Below are 22,598 nucleotides of genomic sequence, written 5' to 3'. Positions count from 1 at the left end.
CGGCCGGACGCAAGGCAGAGGCTGGCCGGCCGGATGCCCGGCCAGGAGCAAGAGGAAAAGGACAAGGGACATCTTTTTCTGACAGCAGGCATGTTCTATGTTTAGGCCGTACTCCAAACCTTACGACAGGGGGTTCCACTGTCCCATCGAAGGCGTACTTGGACTATAGCAGTATGGGGTCAGGTAAGCTCACTGACAGGCCCTTACTGGGGTATGGGCTGAGGACACGTGTACACCTCGGTATGTGTGCACCCGCTTCTCCACAGCCCTATATAAAGGCCCTCATCCTTCGCCGGAGGTACGCATTCTACGATTCTTGGAGCCACTTTCTTGTTGAGCTTTGCCTGACTTGAGCGTCGGAGGGTCGTCGCCGGGAACCCCTTCCCGGCCCGACTTCTGTGCAGGTTCACCGGAGGTCCGTGCGGATAGTCAACAGATCCATGTCAGCCGCTTGGAGAGCGCCACGTGCCCAGCGTCCGTTGATTCAGCTTTCGGACAGGATCAATTTGGCGCCGTCTGTGGGAACGCTCCTGCATCCGATTGGAAGCAATGGACGAAGTTGGACGACAGCACTCGGTGATGCTCTCCACAGAGGAACTCGACGCTTTGATCGAGACAAGAGCCGCCAAGCTTATGGAACAGAGACAAAAGTCACAAGCCGAGCGGGCTGAGCAACAAGCAACATTAGCCTCAGGAGGCCGAGCGGAAGCACCTCAGGCCACCGTTGCATTCCATTGGGCCCTATTCCACACTCCTGAAGCCGCAGCAACTAATCGGGATCGGGGATCTTCTTCGGATGAAATGCCAAGATGAGATAACAAAAAAGGGAAAGCCCCCGAGCGGACGCCTCGCCTGAGCGGATCAACCGTCAGTTTTCAGAGGCTATTCTATGAGACCCTCTGCCCAAGCACTACGTGCCCCCGACAATCGGTGAATACAATGGAACCACCGACCCTGATGATCATTTGGGTAAGTTTGATTGTGAGATACGGCAAAATAAAATAACCTATAATGATTTAAAAGAATTTTTGGACATTTTTCTGGATTTATTTGGAGGATTTATGACCGTGTTTAAAGGGATAATGGAAATCACCCTTTGAGAGGCTTGTTAGGGAGTTAATTAGGTGGAGAAATTAAACCCTACCTATATAAATAGGAAGCTACAGTGCCCGAGCCCTAAAGGCTACCTCATTCCCTTCTCATTCTCTTCGTGTCCACTCTGCCGATAACCCCCGATTTCCCCTCGAGCTCACCTTATCCGCCGACGGGAATCAGCACCGACGCACCTCCTCGGTCGATCGCCGGTGCCTAGTCGCAGATCGAGTCTCCGAGCTTCTCAACTCCTTAACGCGGGGCCGCGACAGTGGAGCTTCTCCGGAGTGTAGCCTCGCATCGAGCTGATTCTGTCGGGTGCTTGTCGCCGGCTGTGAGGGTCTCTGCCATTGAGGTAAGTGGAGTTATGGAATGGCTCGATTAGGGTTTTGAGACTATAGTTTTGTGATTTGAGGTTAGATTGGGATGTGGCGTTGATTGGGGTGTTATCCCGGCAGTGTCACGCGGTGAGGAGTTTGGCCAGGACTCTCCAGCAGCAAACGGACACCGGTGGACTTCCTCAGCAGTGGGATTTCCGGCCGTGAGTCACTAGTGACTTGCTGTGAAGGGCTCGAATCTACTTCCAGCAGCTATTCTTCCTCCGGGAATCTATAGGTAAGGTTTATTCCACTGTAGGTGTTAGGGTTGCAGGTTTAAATGTGGGTTTCAGATTGGATTTGATACTGAGTATGTATTGATTGGGGTGTTTGTGATGTGTATAGCGCTGTAAAGAACTTGGTTGGTCGATTTGTGGCAGTAAACAACTTCACTATGCTGTGGTGATTTCATTTTCGGACAACGGCTAGCAGAAGTGATTTAGTTGCTCTAAGGTAAGGTAGACATCTATTGAAGCTTATCTTGTGGTTGTTCAGTAATATTAGGGGCTAAACCATGATTTGCAATCCTAATGATGATAGACTAAAACTAGGGTTTGCGATTGGTTTTGGGTAGATCCATGTGGCTTCATTTGGTTAATGAATGGAACTAGGATTAAAGGCGTTTGTCTTGTACAGTAATGTAGTTAATTAGTTCCATATGTATTCAATTAAAATTGATACGTTGACACAGGACTTTGATCGGAACGAGCGTCGCGACGAGGTTGACGTTGGATTGGCCTACATTTGAGGCGGGTACTTCTTAACTTGCTCCTTTAGATATCGGTTTAAGTGCATGAGTTAGTTTCATCTATGCAGTATTTATCTTGACTCCACTCATTTTATTTCTTGTGCTTGATACTTTATCCACTCAATCTTCGAGATGATCACTTTCTTATCTATACAGTCTCCCGTTGTTATTCTTGATACCTAGCAGATACTAGATGCCATGCTTATCTGTTTATGCTTACCTGTTTGATTACTGTTTATTTATGCTTAGTATTGAGCATACGGATTCATGTAGCATACCTGATTTCCTGTTATATATCTATATGATGACTGTTGCATTATTCGCATCATGTCATTGCATGCATAGCCGACTTTGGCTCCCTTGTGGTTGAGACGGTCGTTGGCCTTCGACCACTCATGGGTAGTGGTAGCTTGGGCGTGCCGCATGTCCTGTCGTGCCCCACTCGCTCACTCATGGGTAGTGTCTGCTGGAGTCGCGGGCACCCCGTCACAGACGTAGCTATTCAACTACTATGCAACTGTGCCCTCGGCCACTCGAGAGTAGTGGTAGGCTGGAGTGTGTCTGGGTTTGTCATTGTCCGACCTCTCATCCATCTGGGGTCATGGACTTGAGGGTGGAGTGACCATCCGTGCATCGATTTTGATATACCTGCTTATGTTGTTTATGCTTACTTATGCAGTTCTATTATCACATACCTGTTATATATGCTTGGACACTGATTACTACTGCAGTATACTTATTATGTGATTCTGGTAGTTATGAGCAGTACTGTAGCAGTTTACTTTATCTCAGACCTTACACTGTTAGCCTAGGATATGGTTTCAGGTATGGATATATATATACTTTGTTTACCCTGTAGTATCTGTTATTTATCTTTCCGAGACTGTATCCTTTTGTATTCCTGTTCTTTATGATACTCATGCACTGTCTACCCTATTACTCGCTGAGTTTTATACTCACCACCCGCATTGGTAATTTCACCAGGTAGCTGATAGCGATGCTAGTACGCTTGGAGGAGGATCCCGACTGCCGGTCCCATGTCACTTCTGAGGATGGTTTTACGGTTTTGGTTTTCATTTTATTGTGAGTTAAACCTTTGAATTTAGCATTGTAATAATTGAGCTGTGGACTTGTTATTCGTATTTGGTTGTTTTGCCGATGAGTCAAGCCGGGCCGGCCCGCGGTGAGTTTTTGTTATTTTATCTTTGTTATTCTTGTTTTCCGCTGTGTTTGACTTTACAGCCGTGTGGGCTGTATATTATCTGCGTGGTTGTGATATATATTTGCATATGTATTATCTGTGGTGTTGTATACCGGTTCTATTTGTCACTGCTACAGGGGAGGTGCTGTCCGATTTTCGTCGGACAACCTTACTCTCGGGGTGTGACAATTTATTGGTATCAGAGCTACAGGTTTACGATGTCAGATTCATACGTTTTGGGTTTTTCGTGATTTTATTCCTCGGAGTGACTTTTCGGGATTTAGGACCAGGCGGCGGCGGAACACCTCCAAGTAATTGGCTGTAAGTTTTATATGTACGAACTTATACTGTGTGTAATACTTATTAGTGGTTTACATCAAGTATGAGGCGTGGTCGAGGGGGAGCCGGTTATCGTCGTGGTCCGGGACGACCACGGAAACAACCCATTGAGGCCGAGGAACTAGAACCAGTGACTCAGGAGGCGGATTCTTCTAGGGATCCAACGGATGTTGAGACGGCTAGTCGGGGACAGACCCATCAGACTCCTAGAGATCAGGGACGTCAGCCTCAGGAGATCCCTTCAGTCATACCATCTGGTAGGAATCGGGAATTTCAGCCTCAGGGTATTCCCTCCGGGATACCATCAGCATTTCCTACTCCTGCTACTACTGATTAGATGAGGGACAGAGCTCGGATACCGTTGCTGGCGAGGTCCGTCAAGGACAGATTTACCTTATATTTGGGCGGAGCAGATCCTTGGGCTGCTCGAAGTTGGTTGAAGAATGTAGAGAGCACCTTTGAGTACCTGAGTTGCACGGATGAGGAGAAAGTGGAACTGGCAGCGTATCATCTCCGAGATCAAGCAGTCACATGGTGGGACATGCAGAAGACGATCTTTGGAGAGCCGCGCATCACATGGGCGATGTTCCGAGACGCGTTTGAGCGGCAATATTTCCCAGCGACCTTCTGTCTAGCTCGACGCCAGGAATTTCTGAATCTCAAGCAGGGCGACCGGTCAGTGATGGAGTACAATGCTGAATTCTGTAGGTTGGCAGAATTTTGTCCTCACTTAGTGGCACAAGATTATGATCGTATGCAGCAGTTCACTCAGGGTCTTGCAGCATACATTCGGATTCGGATGTCAGGATTTCCAGGTAGTTCCTATCGGGAGGTTCTAGATCGAGCACTATTCATAGAGATGACTCAGCAGCAGGTAAATCAGGAGAAAGGACATGAAAAGCAGTCGTCGCAAAAGAGAGGGAATAGAGGTCAGAGTTCTCGGGCTCCTTCCAGAGGATCTTCTCGACCTCAGAAGACTGGGCGAACATCGGATGGAGGTTCTCGTCCCCCTCATCATGATCAGAAGAACTTTGGTGGGACTAGGTGTTTTCAGTGTGGGTCCAAGAGTCACACCAGGAATAGTTGCCCGTTGGATCATGCTATATGTTTCTACTGTAAACTTCCGGGGCATGAGAGTCGGGATTGTACTCTGAAAGCACACGGTGGGCTCCTAAGTTACATCTCGGGGGAATCATCCTCTCGATCCACGTTCACGGAGGAGATCGCGAAGACCCGAGTGCCTCACGTCGGACGACCACGGCCTTCTCGGGGCGGATATACCATGTGCGGGGTCGAGCCGACTACGATGCTCTGTTTTTCTCATCGGGCATTTCAGCCGCAGTGATTTTCATCCACATCGGCCTTACTCGGCATATCGGTGACCTCGGTCTCGATGTCGATGGGTTCCCACCTAAGATGCCGGTAGGCCACTTGAGGATACCACGGTAGAGCTCGGAGGTGGGTCGTGTTTATCTTTGTTACGGGAGGAGCACAATGGTGAGGATCGGTTTTCCGAGGTACTATTTCAGTTTATATATTTACTGCAGATTTATTGATAGATACTGGTAGTTCCCATTCGTTCATATCTCGAGTATTTTTGGGTAAAATCGGGAGATTGCCTAGTCGTCGGACACACGGGCTGACAGTATCTCTACCATCTGGCGAGGTACTAAGTATTAGTCTGGAAGTCAAAGGATGTCCTTTAGACTTCAATGGTCAGACTATTATGGTGGATCTGCAGGTATTGGAGATGGTGGAATTTGACATTATATTGGGCATGGATTGGCTGGCCATGAACCATGCCACAGTTGACTGCAGAGCGAGAGTAGTCACATTCCGACCTCCCGGTTTACCATCTTGGTCATTCATCGGAACCGGGGGTGATGGGATATCGGTCATATCAGCAATGCAAGCGAGAAGATTACTGTCGCAGGGTTGTCAGGGATATTTGCTGTCTATGGTTAAAGCTGATACAGATGCATTACCACGACTCTCGGACGTTCCTATTGTTCGAGAATTTTTAGATGTATTCCCTGACGAACTCCCCGGTTTGCCTCCTAAAAGGCAAGTCGAGTTTACGATTGAGTTGGTTCCGGGAACCGCACCGGTATCCAAGACCCCTTATCGCATGGCACCAAAGGAGTTAGAGGAGCTGAAGGTTCAGTTACAGGAGCTGTTGGACAGAGGATTTATCCGTCCCAGTGTTTCTCCGTGGGGAGCACCAGTACTCTTCGTTAAGAAGAAAGACGGATCACTGAGACTATGTATTGATTACCGACAGTTGAATGCGGTCACTATCAAGAACAAATATCCACTGCCACGTATAGAAGATTTATTTGATCAGCTGAAGGATACCTGTGTATATTCAAAGATTGATTTGCGCTCAGGCTATCATCAGCTCAGGGTTGGAGATGCGGATATTCCGAAGACAGCATTTCGCACTCGTTATGGTCATTACGAGTTCTTGGTAATGCCATTTGGGCTTACCAATGCCCCAGCAGTGTTTATGGATCTGATGAACAGAGTATTCCTCGAGTATTTGGATCAGTTCGTTATTGTGTTTATCGACGATATTCTGATATATTCCCGATCTGAGAAGGAACACAGGCGACATCTTCGCATAGTTTTGGAGATGCTACGGCGAGAACACCTCTATGCGAAGTTTAGTAAATGCGCCTTTTGGCTACCTTCGGTGGGTTTTCTTGGACATGTCGTTTCCAGCAGAGGTATATCAGTTGACCCACAGAAGATTGAGGCAATCACTAGTTGGGAGCAGCCGAAGACAGTACAGGAGATACGTAGTTTTTTGGGTCTAGCTGGCTATTATCGGAGATTTGTCGAGGGTTTTTCCAGCATAGCCTTGCCTTTGACACGATTGACCCGGAAGGGAGAGAAGTTTAGCTGGACGGAATCTTGTGAGCAGAGCTTCCAGGAGCTCAAGCGGAGGCTTGTTACTGCACCAGTGTTAGTACTTCCCTCTGGCATGGATGGATTTGTACTTTTCACGGATGCATCTTATCAGGGATTGGGTGCCGTACTTATGCAGCGCGATCGTGTGGTGTCATATGCCTCACGTCAGCTGAAGGATCATGAGAGGAACTATCCAGTTCATGATTTGGAGTTGGCAGCTATCATCTTCGCACTGAAGATTTGGCGACATCATTTATATGGGATCACCTTTGAGATTTATACAGATCATAAAAGTCTCAAGTATTTGTTTACCCAGAAGGAACTAAACCTGCGTCAGAGAAGATGGATGGAGTTCTTGAAAGACTATGACTGCACAATTAACTATCACCCGGGGAAAGCCAACATGGTGGCTGATGCTTTGAGCAGGAAATCCCGTGGAGTTTTGGCTTGTCACCGAGTGATGGTTACAGAGTTGATACAGAACTTCTCTGAGTTGGGGTTGATGGAGCAAGCACAGACAGAGCGAGGCTTGCTAGTCACCATGGTTGCTCAGTCACCTATAGTGGAGCGTATCAAAGAGGCTCAGGCTACAGATCAGCATCTGTAGTTTTTACGTAGCAAAGTTACCTCAGGACAGCAGACAGAGTTTGCTAGTGATGATAGTGGAATTCTGTATTTCCGCGGCAGATTATGTGTCCCTGAGTCACATCCTGTCCAGGAGGACTTACTACGGGAAGCACATCGATCTAGATTTGCGATTCATCCAGGAGGTACTCGCATGTACAGGGATCTGAAACGATCATACTGGTGGAATGGTATGAAGAAGGATATTGCGGTATTTGTGGCGCAGTGTTTAGTTTGTCAGCAGATCAAGGCAGAGCATCAGAGACCAGCTGGGTTACTGCAGAAGATAGAAATACCAGAATGGAAATGGGAGCATATCACGATGGACTTTGTGGTAGGACTACCCCGGACCCGGAAGGGTCATGATGCGATTTGGGTAATCGTTGATCGGTTAACCAAATATGCGCATTTCTTATCGATCCGTCGGACGGATTCGTTGGATCGATTGGCAGAGTTGTACTACAGAGAGATCACCAGATTACATGGTATACCTCTGAGTATTATATCAGATAGAGATCCACGATTTACCTCTCAATTTTGGCGGAGTCTCCAGCAGGCCATGGGTACGGAACTCCATTTTAGTACTGCATTTCACCCTCAGACGGATGGGCAGTCGAAGCGGACTATTCAGACATTGGAGGATCTATTGAGATCTTGTGTCATGGACTTCGGCGGTAGCTGGGAGGATCACTTGCACTTGGTGGAGTTTGCATACAATAACAGTTACCACTCAGCGATTCAGATGGCACCATTCGAGGCATTATATGGCAGAGCATGTAGATCTCCTACTTTATGGGACGAGGTTGGAGAATCGTCAGTCTTGGGACCTCAGCGTATTCAGCGAGATGCAGAGTTGGTTGGCACCATCAGACGTAGAATGACAGAAGCCCAAGACCGACAGAAAAGCTACGCGGATCGGAGACGGAGACCTTTGGAGTTCTTTGTGGATGATCACGTGTTCCTGCGAGTGTCTCCTACCAAGGGAGTGAGGAGGTTTGGGTTAAAAGGGAAGTTAGCTCCCCGTTACATCGGACCTTTCCAGATACTTGAGCGGATCGGGGAGGTAGCATATCGACTGGCGCTGCCACCTTCACTTGCTGGGGTGCATGATGTATTTCACGTGTCTATGTTGAGGAAATATGTGCCACACCCTACACATATTTTGACAGATGTCTCGATCACCCTTCAGCCAGATCTAACGTATGAGGAGGTTCCAGTGCGGATATTAGATCGCAAGGAACGTCAGCGGCGAAACAAGACAATCCGATTGGTCAAGGTTGGTTGGGGGCATCATTCAGATGACGAGGCAACCTGGGAGCTGGAGGATGAGATCCGAGCGCGGTACCCACAGTTGTTTGATGAAGGTATGTAAGTTATTTCATATGATGATTGACTTCGCATGTCGTTTGTCGTTTATTGCATTTACGTCATAAATTTGGGGACCAAATTCTTATAAGAGGGGGAGAATGTGAGATACGGCAAAATAAAATAACCTATAATGATTTAAAAGAATTTTTGGACATTTTTCTGGATTTATTTGGAGGATTTATGACCGTGTTTAAAGGGATAATGGAAATCACCCTTTGAGAGGCTTGTTAGGGAGTTAATTAGGTGGAGAAATTAAACCCTACCTATATAAATAGGAAGCTACAGTGCCCGAGCCCTAAAGGCTACCTCATTCCCTTCTCATTCTCTTCGTGCCCACTCTGCCGATAACCCCCAATTTCCCCTCGAGCTCACCTTATCCGCCGACGGGAATCAGCACCGACGCACCTCCTCGGTCGATCGTCGGTGCCTAGTCGCAGATCGAGTCTCCGAGCTTCTCAACTCCTTAACGCGGGGCCGCGACAGTGGAGCTTCTCCGGAGTGTAGCCTCGCATCGAGCTGATTCCGTCGGGTGCTTGTCACCGGCTGTGAGGGTCTCTGCCATTGAGGTAAGTGGAGTTATGGAATGGCTCGATTAGGGTTTTGAGACTATAGTTTTGTGATTTGAGGTTAGATTGGGATGTGGCGTTGATTGGGGTGTTGTCCCGGCAGTGTCACGCGGTGAGGAGTTTGGCCAGGACTCTCCAGCAGCAAACGGACACCGGTGGACTTCCTCAGCAGTGGGATTTCCGGCCGTGAGTCACTAGTGACTTGCTGTGAAGGGCTCGAATCTACTTCCAGCAGCTATTCTTCCTCCGGGAATCTATAGGTAAGGTTTATTCCACTGTAGGTGTTAGGGTTGCAGGTTTAAATGTGGGTTTCAGATTGGATTTGATACTGAGTATGTATTGATTGGGGTGTTTGTGATGTGTATAGCGCTGTAAAGAACTTGGTTGGTCGATTTGTGGCAGTAAACAGCTTCACTGTGCTGTGGCGATTTCATTTTCGGACAACGGCTAGCAGAAGTGATTTAGTTGCTCTAAGGTAAGGTAGACATCTATTGAAGCTTATCTTGTGGTTGTTCAGTAATATTAGGGGCTAAACCATGATTTGCAATCCTAATGATGATAGACTAAAACTAGGGTTTGCGATTGGTTTTGGGTAGATCCATGTGGCTTCATTTGGTTAATGAATGGAACTAGGATTAAAGGCGTTTGTCTTGTACAGTAATGTAGTTAATTAGTTCCATATGTATTCAATTAAAATTGATACGTTGACACAGGACTTTGATCGGGACGAGCGTCGCGACGAGGTTGACGTCGGATTTGGCCTACATTTGAGGCGAGTACTTCTTAACTTGCTCCTTTAGATATCGGTTTAAGTGCATGAGTTAGTTTCATCTATGCAGTATTTATCTTGACTCCACTCATTTTATTTCTTGTGCTTGATACTTTATCCACTCAATCTTCGAGATGATCACTTTCTTATCTATACAGTCTCTCGTTGTTATTCTTGATACCTAGCAGATACTAGATGCCATGCTTATCTGTTTATGCTTACCTGTTTGATTACTGTTTATTTATGCTTAGTATTGAGCATGCGGATTCATGTAGCATACCTGATTTCCTGTTATATATCTATATGATGACTGTTGCATTATTCGCATCATGTCATTGCATGCATAGCCGACGACTTTGGCTCCCTTGTGGTTGAGACGGTCGTTGGCCTGGGTCGCACGCTCAGCCACTCATGGGTAGTGGTAGCTTGGAGCGTGCCGCATGTCCTGTCGTGCCCCCCACTCGCTCACTCATGGGTAGTGTCTGCTGGAGTCGCGGGCAGCAGGGACCCCGTTGGGTGAAGCTAGTCTTATAGTACCCACTCGGCCACTCGAGAGTAGTGGTAGCGGAGTTGTCATGTGTCCCGGCCTCTCGTCCATACCGGGGTCATGGACTTGAGGGGTGGCGGGAGTGACCATCCGTCATCGCTTTTTTTATATACCTGCTTATGTTGTTTATGCTTACTTATGCGTTCTATTATCACATACATTATATATGCTTGGACAGATTACTCTGCAGTATACTTATTATGTGATTCGGTAGTTATGAGCGATCTTGTGATTTACTTTATCTCGGACCTTACTTTTTAGCCTAGGATATGGTTTGGTATGGATATATATATACTTTGTTTACCACAGTAGTATCATTATTTATCTTTCCGAGGTATCCTTTTGTATTCACTTCTTTATGATACTCATACCGCTACCCTATTACCCGCTGAGTTTTATACTCACCACCCGCATTGGTAATTTCACCAGGTAGCTGATAGCGATGCTAGTACGCTTGGAGGAGGATCCCGACTGCCGGTTCCATGTCACTTCTGAGGATGGTTTTACGGTTTTGGTTTTCATTTTATTGTGAGTTAAACCTTTGAATTTAGCATTGTAATAATTGAGTTGTGGACTTGTTATTCGTATTTGGTTGTTTTGCCGATGAGTCAAGCCGGGCCGGCCCGCGGTGAGTTTTTGTTATTTTATCTTTGTTATTCTTGTTTTCCGCTGTGTTTGACTTTACAGCCATGTGGGCTGTATATTATCTGTGTGGTTGTGATATATATTTGTATATGTATTATCTGTGGTGTTGTATACCGGTTCTATTTGTCACTGCTACAGGGGAGGTGCTATCCGATTTTCGTCGGACAACCTTACTCTCGGGGCGTGACATTGATAACACGGCCATCCTACATCAATACACAGATGGAGTGAAGTGTCGGGTTTTCCTCACCACCCTCTCTGGATCGGCTCAACGGTGGTTTCGGAGGTTGCCGGACGGATCTATCACAAGCTTCAAAGACTTCCGTACGACCTTCCTCCACCACTTCGCCAGCAGTCGGCGCTACCAGAAGACGAGTGTCAGCCTATTCGCCATCAAACAAGAGCCCAGGGAATCGCTCCGAGCCTATATCCAGCGGTTCAACCAGGTGACTATGGACATTCCAACAGCCACCTCAGAGACCATGATGAATGCCTTCACACAAGGCCTCGTGGATGGGGATTTCTTCCGATCGCTCATTCGAAAACCACCCCGAGACTACGACCATATGCTACACCGAGCCAACGAATATATCAACATGGAGGAAGCCCAAGCGGCCCGAAGAAAGGAAACCCCAACTGAGCGGGCTCCCCCTGCCGAGCGGAAGCCTCACATTGCTCACCAGCCGCCCAGAGGACCGCGGGCCGAGGCAATTCGTTCACATCATCCAAGATCTCATGTCCAAGAAGTAGCAGTCGAACGGCCCAAGCCAAAGAAGAAATGAACTCCTATGTTTTGCTCCTTCCACCGGACGGACACACATAACACCAGAGATTGTCGGAGTCTTCCCTTGATCGCCCATCCCGTTCCCCGGAGTGGCGGCCGCCGATCGCCCTCGTCCGATAGGCGACAGAGAACTCACGGAGCCGATCGGACTATATCTGATCGCCGACAAAGACAAACTCCCGAGCGGCAGCATAGTCCAAGGCGTGAAAATCCTCGGATGTCTAGAGAGCAGCCTAGACCGTCCGCTCGGGAAGAAGAAAATAGAAGTAATACTTCCCGAGGAGAAATCAACATAATAGTTGGTGGGCCGACCGGAGGCGACTCTAACCGAGCAAGGAAGGTGAGCGTCTGGCAACTCCAGATCCATGCGGTCGGCTGCAGCCAGGAACAGGCGAGCGGACCTGAAATCAGTTTCGAGCCCAGCGACTTGGAAGGAGTTGAAGTTCCCCACGACGACGCTCTTCTCATCAAAGCGGTAATAGCCAATTACACTATTCACCGCGTTTTTATTGACACAGGAAGCTCGGTCAATATCATCTTCAAAAAGGCATTCGATCAACTGCAAATTGATCGGGCCGAGCTGCTGCCCATGATGACCCCCATATACGGGTTCACGGGCAATGAAGTTCAGCCGGTCGGACAGATCCGACTGGCTATCTCGCTGGGAGAGGAGCCGCTCAGAAGGACGCGGACTGCAAACTTTGTCGTGGTGGACTCTCCGTCGGCATATAACGTCATATTGGGGCGACGAGCTCTCAGTGAATTCCGAGCGGCCGTCTCCACCTTCCACCAGAAGATCAAGTTCCCCGTTGAAGACAAAGTGGGAGAGGTACGAGGAGATCAACTAGCAGCTCGGCGATGTTACATCGAGATGGTCCGAGCAGAAGCCAATGCCGCTCGGAAAACGGCCCGGATCGAGGTGAACGCTATCACTAAAAAGCCACCCTCTTTGATTTATGAAGAAAAAGAGGAAGTGCAGATTCACCCGACCTAATCGGAGGCCACGACATTCATCGCGTCCGATCTGGAGGCGAGCCAGAAGGAGGAAGTGATCCAATGCCTCCAGCGAAACCATGATGTCTTCGTCTGGTCGACGCATGAGCTGCCCAGAATTTCACCAAGTATAGCGCAGCATGAGCTCCATGTCCGACCGGACACTCGGCCAGTGAAGCAGAGAAAGAGGGATTTCAGCGCCGAACAGAATGCCATCATCCGAGCGGAGGTGGAGAAACTCCTAGAGGTCGGCCACATACGTGAGGTCCAGTTCCCGAGCTGGTTGGCAAACGTGGTGCTAGTCTCCAAGCCCGGCAACAAGTGGAGAGTGTGCATCGATTTCCGGGACCTTAACAAGGCGTGCCCAAAAGATTTTTATCCCCTGCCCTAGATCGATCAACTGGTGGACTCTACGGCCGGCTGCGAGTTGATATGCATGCTCGACGCTTATCAGGGATATCATCAAGTGCCACTCGCCAGGGAAGATCAAGAAAAAGTCAGCTTCGTTACAGCCGACAGCACCTACTGCTATAATGTGATGTCGTTCGGACTGAAGAACGCGGGAGCCACTTATCAACGCTTGATGAACAAAGTGTTCAAGGAGCAGATCGGGCGAAATCTGGAAGTATATGTGGATGACATTCTTATCAAATCCGTCCGAGCGGCCGACCTCTTTAAAGATATGGAGGAGACTTTCCGAACGCTGGGGAAATATGGCGTTAAGTTAAACCCACAGAAGTGCCTGTTCGGAGCGAAAGGAGGGCGTTTCTTGGGTTACATAGTGACCGAGCGGGGCATCGAAGCAAATCCCAGCAAAGTGAAAGCATTACAAGATATGTCGCCCCCAAGAAATCTGAGGGAAGTGCAGCGCTTGACCGGTCGGATAACTGCTCTGTCCAGGTTCATCTCCAAAACTGCCAACCGGAGTTTTCCTTTTTTCAAAATCTTGCGCAAAGCCACTAAATTTCACTGGGACGAAGAGTGCGATCGGGCGTTCGAAGAACTGAAGGCATATCTGAATTCTTTGCCTGTGCTAGCTAAGCCAGCTGTAGGTGAGCCGCTTTGTATCTACTTATCTTCAACCGAGCAAGCCGTCGGCTCGGCATTAGTAAGGGCGAGCAGAGAAGAGCCTGTATATTTTCTGAGCCATATTTTAAAAGAGGCTGAATCTCGCTACACTGGGCTCGAGAAACTGGCTTTCGCTTTGGTCCTCGCCGCTCGGCGCCTCCGTCCCTATTTCTTGGCTCACACTGTCATCGTCCGGATGAACAGCCCATTGGGAAGAGTACTGTTGAATCTCGAAGCGTCCGGGCAACTCATCAAATGGACAACAGAGTTGAGCGAATTTGACATTCAATACCAGCCTTGTTCGGCGATAAAGGCGCAGTCCTTGGCGGATTTTGTCACCGAAGTACAAAGGCCAGAACCCGAAGCCATGTGGAAGATATTTGTAGACGAATCATCTACTCGGCTCGAGAGCGGAGTTGGGATACTACTGCTCTCCCCCCAAGGAGAAAGGATGCACTTATCCGTCCGGCTGGATTACAAAGCTACAAACAATGAGGCCGAATATGAGGCCCTTATAGCCGGTTTACAGGCAGCTCGGCACGTGGGAGCCGGACGGGTGACGCTGCATTCAGATTCTCAATTGCCCGCTCAGCAACTTTCTGGTACTTTTGAGATTAACAACTCGCGGCTCAAACTTTATGCTGAAGCCTTCAAAAAGCTCAAAGCCCATTTCAGAGAAGTCACTATCCAGAAGATACCCCGAGCGGAAAACCAAGCGGCCGATGAGTTAGCCAAACTCGCGAGCTCAATAACGTCGGTCGCCATCCAGCAGCCAATTGAACAAGTATCTTTGGTGGCGCACGTCGATCGGATGGAGGGCCTCTCGTTTCTGAGCGACTGGCGGACATCCATCATGAATTTTCTCCGCTCGGGTGCTACACCGTCCGATCGGGATGAGGCCCAGCTACTAAGGAGGAGAGCCGGTCGGTTCACGCTCATTGGAGACCAATTATACAAGAAGGCTTTCTCTCGCCCACTGTTGAAATGCGTGAGCTCGGAAGACGCGGCGTACATCCTCCAAGAAGTGCATCAAGGATCCTGCGGAGGGCATCCGGGCGGACGATCGCTGCCTAAGAAAATCCTGCTGGCCGGATACTTCTGGCCAACTTTACAAGCAGACGCCGCTCGGACCGTCGCGACGTGCCTTTCTTGCCAAAGGTATCATAATTTCTCTCACCGACCGGCGGAAGAAATGAAGGCAGCTACTGTGTCTTGTCTGTTCGACCAATGGGGAATGGATATTGTGGGTCCGTTTCCTATAGCGACCGGACAGTGAAAATTTTTATTGGTGGCGGTTGATTATTTTTCCAAGTGGGTGGAGGTCGAGCCGCTAGCCAAGATCACCGAGCAGATGGTCAAGAAATTTATCTGGCAACATATCATCTATCGGTTCGGCATCCCCTGTCTACTTGTTTCAGACAACGGTCGGCAATTCACAGGAAAGTTGCTCGAAGATTGGTGAAGAAGCTATGGCATCGAGCAACACTTCACATCCGTGGCGTATCCTCAAAGCAATGGTCAAGCTGAAGTAGCCAATCAAGAAATTCTTCGCATTCTGCGCGCTCGGCTCGACCATTTGGGAGGAAGTTGGGTGGATGAAGTGCCGGGCGTCCTATGGGCCATCCGAACGGCTCCAAAGGAAGGAACGGGCATCACGCCTTTCCATCTGGTGTACGGCGGCGAAGCGGTGATCCCTGTCGAAGTCGGAGTCGAGTCCATCCGAATCCAGAATTATGATGAGGGCAACGCCGAGCGGAGGAACATGGAGCTGGATTTGGTTGACGAGGAGCGAGCCAAGGCGTCTGTTCGGCTGATGGCGTACCGACAGCGGATGAAGCCAAACTACAACCGGCGCGTAATCCCCAGATCATTCCAGGTCGGCGACCTTGTCTGGAAAACAATAAAGTCGGTCGGCGACGTCGGCAAACTGGAGGCTCCCTGGGCAGGCCCCTTCAAAATCATCGAAAAGCTCCGCTTGGGCGCTTATTATTTGGAGGATGAAGACGGGCGACAGCTGGACCGACAATGGAGCGCGAATCATCTCCAACCTTATCGAGCTGGGTGAAAGGTGCACTGATGTAACTGGTTTTTGTGTATATTTTGGTCGCCTACGTCCTTGTAATGCAGGAAGCAAAAATAATTTAAAGGATGGCTAATAGCTTCACCGAACGGCAGTGAAAAAATCGAGAGACGAGCCGGCGTTAATAAACCCTCCGAGCGGAAGACCGTCGAGCTCCGACGTTAAAAATCGAGAGACGAGCCGGCGTCTATAAACCCTCGGAGCGGAAGCCCGTCGAGCTCCGACGTTAAAAATCGAGAGACGAGCCGGCGTCTATAAATCATCCGAGCGGAAGACCGTCGAGCTCCGACGTTAAAAATCGAGAGATGAGCCGGCGTCTATAAACCCTCCGAGCGGAAGATCGTCGAGCTCCGACGTTAAAAATCGAGAGATGAGCCGGCGTCTATAAATCATCCGAGCGGAAGACCGTCGAGCTCCGACGTTAAAAATCGAGATGAGCCGTCTATAAACCCTCCGAAGCGGAAGACCGTCGAGCTTCGACGTTAAAAATCGAGAGACGCCGGCGTCTATAAATCATCCGGCGGAAGACGCCGATAGACATTAAAAATAGAGACGAGCCGGCGTCTATAAATCATCCGAGCGGAAGACCGCCGAGCTCCGATGTTAAAATCGAGACGAGCGGCGTCTATAAATCATCCGAGCGGAAGATCGTCCGACGTAATCAGAGCAGTCGAGCGGGTAAATCGGTCCAGCAAGCAGAGAGCTCGAGTGGCTAAATCGAGACGAGGCGGCGTCTATAAATCATCCGGCGGAAGACCGTCGAGCTCAAGCGTTAAATCGAGAGACGAGCCGGCGTCTATAAATCATCCGGCGGAAGACCGCCGAGCTCGGCGTTAAAATCGAGACGAGCCGACGTCTATAAATCATCCGGCGGAAGACCGCCGAGCTCGACGTTAAAATCAAGAGACGAGCCGTCTATAAATCATCAGTGGAAGACCATCGAGCTCAGGCGTTAAATATCGAGAGCGAGCCGATGTCTATAAATCATCCGAGCGGAAGACCGCCGAGCTCGACGTTAAATATCGAGACGAGCCGGCGTCTATAAATCATCCGGCGGAAGACCGCCGAGCTCCGGCGTTAAAAATCGAGACGAGCCCGCGTCTATAAATCATCCGAGCGGAAGACCGCCGAGCTTCGATGTTAAAATCGAGAGGAGCCGGCGTCTATAAATCGTCGTCCGAGCGGAAGACCGCCGAGCTCCGACGTTAAAAATCGAGGCGGCGTCTATAAACCGTCCGAGCGGAAGACCGTCGAGCTCCGACGTTAAAAATCGAGAGATGAGCCGGCGTCTATAAACCCTCCGAGCGGAAGACCGTCGAGTTCCGACGTTAAATATCGATAGACAAGCTGGCGTCTATAAATCATCCGAGCGGAAGACCATCGAGCTCCGACGTTAAAAATCGAGAGACGAGCCGGCGTCTATAAATCATCCGAGCGGAAGACCGTCGAGCTCCAACGTTAAAAATCGAGAGACGAGCCGGCGTCTATAAATCGTCCGAGCGGAAGACCGTCGAGCTCCGACGTTAAATATCGAGAGACGAGCTGGCGTCTATAAATCATCCGAGCGGAAGACCGTCGAGCTCTGACATTAAATATCGAGAGATGAGCCGGCGTCTATAAATCATCCGAGCGGAAGACTGTCGAGCTCCGACGTTAAAATTCGAGAGACGAGCCGGCGTCTATAAACCCTCCGAGCGGATGAGGCCAATAAAAAGGATGCAATTGTCCAAGAAACGCGTCGTCAATATCATTCCGCTCGGCCCAATACCTAAAGGTACTTCATCGGCATCTAGCGAGCGATCTCTGCTATCAAAGCGGAATATTACATATTTAGCCGAGCGGAAGGGTCACGCCAAATACTTCGTAAAAATCCCTTTCGGATGCTAGAGGTCTGATAATTGACGGGCGGGCAACACATATATTAGTTAGCCAAAGGGGCAAAGTACGAGAAAGGAAAGCATTGCATTAAAAATAAAACTTTAAGCCGAGCGGCTTAAGTACAAAAAAGGATCATTTTTGGCCGAGCGGCCTAATTACATATAAAAACGTCTACTCAATGTAATTGTAAAGGTCCTTGGGAACGTTGTTCAGGAGCGCCACTTGATCGTCGACCGGAATAGTAGTGGAGTCTGAAAGAAGACCCTTAGACTTCAGATATGTGGTGGTGGCGGTCATGGCGAGATCAAAGGCAGTGTACATCCGCTCGCAAACCTTCTCTGAAAATTCGGGCGAGCGGATGTAATTTTGTCTCAGAGTAGTGACCCGGCTCGGCTCGGCCTCTTGGTATTCTTTGAAAATCAATTGAGATGCAGCTAGGGACTCCTGCAGAGTTTTCAGCTCGTTTGTATGCTTGACTGCATCAGCCGAGCGGCCTACCTTCTCGCCATCAAGCTGGTCCATCAGCTCCTTTACTTTCTGCTCTAGACCCCGAGCCTCCACATTCTTTTTCTCCAGGTCGGAGATAGCCGTGTTTTTGCGAGTAGTGGCCAGAGTTATTTTTGTGTCGAGCGACTTGACTTGTCGCTCGGACTCGGCCAAGGCATGGGCCTGATCGGCCGTCTTTTTCTGCTCGGCCTCCAACAAATCTTGAGCTTTCTTCAGCTCCTTTTGCAGCTCAGAATAAGATGGGCCTTGAGGGCCAGACGGACCGACTGCCGCCTTCAGTTGCCTTAGTTCTTCATCTACTAAGGCCAGGCGATTGGAGACAGCAATCTCCTCCACCCATCTCTGACAAAAATAAGAAGTTGTTATTGGCCGATCGGACGGAATGCATACAAAACTCGGGAGAAAATAAACTTACCCCCGTGGCCTGCTGCATAAACTTACCCACGTGCCCGAGCATCGGCCCACATCTCAGCTAGTGGGCCCTTCAGAGTGATGGTATGCTTGGGCGCTGTAGGTTGGTCGGCCTCTGGAAGTAGCTCTTCAGTTGGAAGATGAAAAGTGACTCGTATCGTGCGGTCGTGACCTGGGGTCGTCTGACCGGCGGCCGGAAGAGGATCAGAGGCCGGCGCCGAAAACTGAGATCGGATGGTTGAACGTTGGACTGGTTGAGGAGCGGGCGGAAGGGAGCTGACTGGAACTGCCTCAATAGGGACCGTCGGCTCGTCCCATTCCGAAGGAGTCCGATCGGACGAAATGGCTTCGACCTCCGGAGCCTTACCGCGAGCACTTGCAGTGGCTCGGGCGGAGGGTTGAACAGTAGACGTGGCTGAGCGAACTGGAGTCTCCACTCGGCGCCTTTTCGGGTGAGGCTTCTCTTCTTCCGGAGCTGAGACGTCACCCCAAGTGGAGGGCTCTTGGCTGATGGTTGCCCCAGCCGCTGGCTCTGGGAGAGAAGCCTGAGCGGCCGACTCCCCGGCGTGTGCCCCGCTCTCTTCTTCATGCGAGCCGACCGGCTGGATGCCGAGCGCCTCCATTTCTTTGGCTGTCGTGGCTTCGAGCGCCGCCGCCTTTCTCTTCAGAATGCCGGCCATTACCGACTCCATGACGATGTCGGCTGCAAAGGAAAGGAGAAAAATCAGTTAGCAATCAAAGCAAATGCCCAAGTAAGATTCTTACCGAAGCTGCTCGGAAGAGGAGTCCGTATGGGACTCAGGCCGAAGATGTACATCACTCCTTCGTGAAGAAGCTTATTGATGTCAAGTCGCAGACTGGCTAGCATATTTGCAGCATGGAGGTAGTCCGGTCGGGTTTTGAACTTCTTCAACTCAGGAGTGGTGGGTAGGTCGACCTGCCACTTGGTCCGGAAATTGGCCTGATCAGGCATACGAATATAGAAAAAATACTCCTTCCAATGTTTATTGGAAGAAGGCAGTTTGTTAAAGAAGACTAAGCCGGGCCGAGCTTGGAACATGAAGGTGCCCGGCTCGGACTGCTTGGGGTAATAGAAATAAAAAAAGACGTCCGGTCGGAGGGGGATGTTGTGGATTTTGAACAAAACAACAACCCCACAGAGAAGGTGAAAAGTGTTGGGTACTAGACTGCCGAGCGAAACACCGAAAAAGTTACAAACATCTATAATGAAAGGATGTACAGGGAAATGCAGACCAGCAGTAAACTGGTCGCGGAAGACACAGAAAGCTCCGCGCGGCGGCCTATGTGGCCGAGCGGAGGGACCGGCTAAAAGAAGTTCAAAGTCGTCGGGGATTTCAAAATTATCTGTCAGAACATCAAAGTCACGCTGGTCGAATCGTGACTGCATGGTAGTGTACCATGGGCCGAGAGACTGGTCTTCAGGATGAGAAGAACTAGCCATGGTCCGAGCGGGAGAAATCTAAAAGACAAAAAGGCAGAAGAAAGACGACAGCAAGCGAAAGGAGTATCCTGGAAGCGAAAACTGGGGAAAGAAATGCAAAGAAAGCACCGGAAATGAGAAAGAAAAGGGGAGAATCTTACGGGAAAAAGGAAGATCGAAGGAAGAACACCTTGGATCGACGGAAGCAGGAGAATACGATCGATGGAGCTCTAGAACACGAGGGATAACCGGGAGCACGCGAAAGAAGGAGTAAGTCGACGGGGGAGAAAATGAAGATTTTATAGGGTGGAGGTCGGGCGGCCTCCACCGTTGGATCCAGGTCACGGGAATCAAAGCGCGCATCACGCCGTTCATTTCGAACCGCTTCGATCCCATCAAAGCACCACGTCGCCGTCGCCGTATGATGACGACAGTGCGCCACGTGGCAGTCATCCATTCGAAGCATTTAATGAACGCATGCTCAGCCTTAATGTCGAAGATTGGCGCAGATTACGAGGAGGGTCAAGGAATGTTGCTGTTGACTACAAGGTCATCCCTGCGGTCGGCCGAGCGGAGGATAATGGCATGAAGGCGCCGCTCGGCTAGATTCGCAGTCCAGTCAGTCGGACTAATCGCTTCCTTCGACTAGACTTGAAGGGGAGGCAAGTGATCCGGCGGTAAGAACAGGGGACCCTCGTTCTGGGGAGTCAACGCCACGTGGAAGTCAAAGGGCAGGTGGCCGACCGGAGAAGGGTAGGTCGACCGCCCGGCCGGCCGACCGGTGTCTAAATGATGGCAAAAGGTGCCCCGGCGGGAGTCGGGGTTCCGACGCTCGCTGAACAGGATCATAGGGCCGAGCGGATGGCACGCTCGGTCGAAGACATAAGGTAGCATACTGCTAACATTCTCCATAAAGCACATTACCGAGAATCTCCCAAGTAGACCACTATAGGTGTCCGGCCGGACGCAAGGCAGAGGCTGGCCGGTCGGATGCCCGGCCAGGAGCAAGAGGAAAAGGACAAGGGACATCTTTTTCTGACAGCAGGCATGTTCTATGTTTAGGCCGTACTCCAAACCTTACGACAGGGGGTTCCGCTGTCCCATCGAAGGCGTGCTTGGACTGTAGCAGTATGTGGTCAGGTAAGCTCACTGACAGGTCCTTACTGGGGTATGGGCTGAGGACACGTGTACACCTCGGTATGTGTGCACCCGCTTCTCCACAGCCCTATATAAAGGCCCTCATCCTTCGCTGGAGGTACGCATTCTACGATTCTTGGAGCCACTTTCTTATTGAGCTTTTCCTGACTTGAGCGTCGGAGGGTCGTCGCCGGGAACCCCTTCCCGGCCCGACTTCTGTGCAGGTTCACCGGAGGTCCGTGCGGATAGTCAGCAGATCCACGTCAGCCGCTTGGAGAGCGCCACGTGCCCAGCGTCCGTTGATTCAGCTTTCAGATGTGTCATACTATGCCATGCATGTAATGTGTCATGTCATCATTTATGTCATGCGTACAATGTACCATGTCATCATTTATATCATGCGTGTAATATCATGTAGATGGAATATTTGCATGATGTAGATGAGACCAAATCCCTTACACAATATTAAAACCTACATCTTCTATTAATATGGTAAGAACCAGATTTTAAGTTCTTGTTTGAGTTGTTGGCCAAAGTCAAACTCAACTTGAAGTTAAATATGTTCAAACCATAGGGATGCAATCTCATGATTAACGGGTCAATTTTAAACTTGAAGCCTTGATTTATTGTGTTAAAGTCATGATCAATGTGGATAGAGATAAAGTTGGGTGATATGTATTTGATGTATAATTATTAATGTGTTAACAACCTGATGTTTATGTGAAGATCAATCAGTTGTTAGCATAATGTGATAGCTGCATATAAGTGATATGCAATCAGTAAATTTGTTACCTACCACTATAGCTAAGAATGACTTGTTGGCTAAAGTCAAGGTTATTCTTATCTGTAGTGGATATCAACCCACTTGGAGAAGACCTACCATCTCCCAAATTCAAAAATAAGAGTATTTAAATTTGATAAATAAGTAGACTTTTATGTAAATTGTTTAATAAATAATATCATGTCTCTCATACATTATCATTTTTGTATTTCTAGGTTAATCATTTAATTATGACTTCTGTTAATCTACGTTTGTTTTTGGACTCGAACAAACTGTTTGGGCTAAGCTTCTTGCACTGGATTCAAAATTTAAGAATTGTTCTCAAAGCTGAG

General features: G+C 49.2%; 1 protein-coding gene and 2 long non-coding RNA genes across 3 annotated transcripts; all 3 read left to right on the top strand.

Annotated features, from left to right (window-relative positions):
* Window positions 1-1,434: 1,434 nt before the first annotated feature.
* Window positions 1,435-1,854, top strand: LOC122009202. The gene is made up of 3 exons (XR_006119495.1): window positions 1,435-1,447; window positions 1,551-1,707; window positions 1,815-1,854. It is a non-coding gene; the product is annotated as an uncharacterized LOC122009202 (long non-coding RNA).
* A 2,240-nt stretch (window positions 1,855-4,094) lies between these two features.
* LOC122010867 lies at window positions 4,095-8,663 on the top strand. The gene is made up of 7 exons (XM_042567336.1): window positions 4,095-4,686; window positions 5,305-5,423; window positions 5,499-6,224; window positions 6,306-6,967; window positions 7,094-7,270; window positions 7,355-7,564; window positions 8,015-8,663. Exons 1-7 carry the CDS (start codon window positions 4,095-4,097, stop codon window positions 8,661-8,663), a joined length of 3,135 nt encoding a protein of 1,044 aa, XP_042423270.1.
* A 549-nt stretch (window positions 8,664-9,212) lies between these two features.
* On the top strand, window positions 9,213-9,635 carry LOC122009203. The gene is made up of 3 exons (XR_006119496.1): window positions 9,213-9,225; window positions 9,329-9,485; window positions 9,593-9,635. It is a non-coding gene; the product is annotated as an uncharacterized LOC122009203 (long non-coding RNA).
* The last annotated feature ends 12,963 nt before the right edge of the window (window positions 9,636-22,598 follow it).

This window comes from Zingiber officinale, chromosome 8A (assembly GCF_018446385.1).
Source record: "Zingiber officinale cultivar Zhangliang chromosome 8A, Zo_v1.1, whole genome shotgun sequence".
Lineage (NCBI taxonomy): Eukaryota > Viridiplantae > Streptophyta > Magnoliopsida > Zingiberales > Zingiberaceae > Zingiber > Zingiber officinale.
This window is presented reverse-complemented; position numbering and strand designations above follow the sequence as displayed.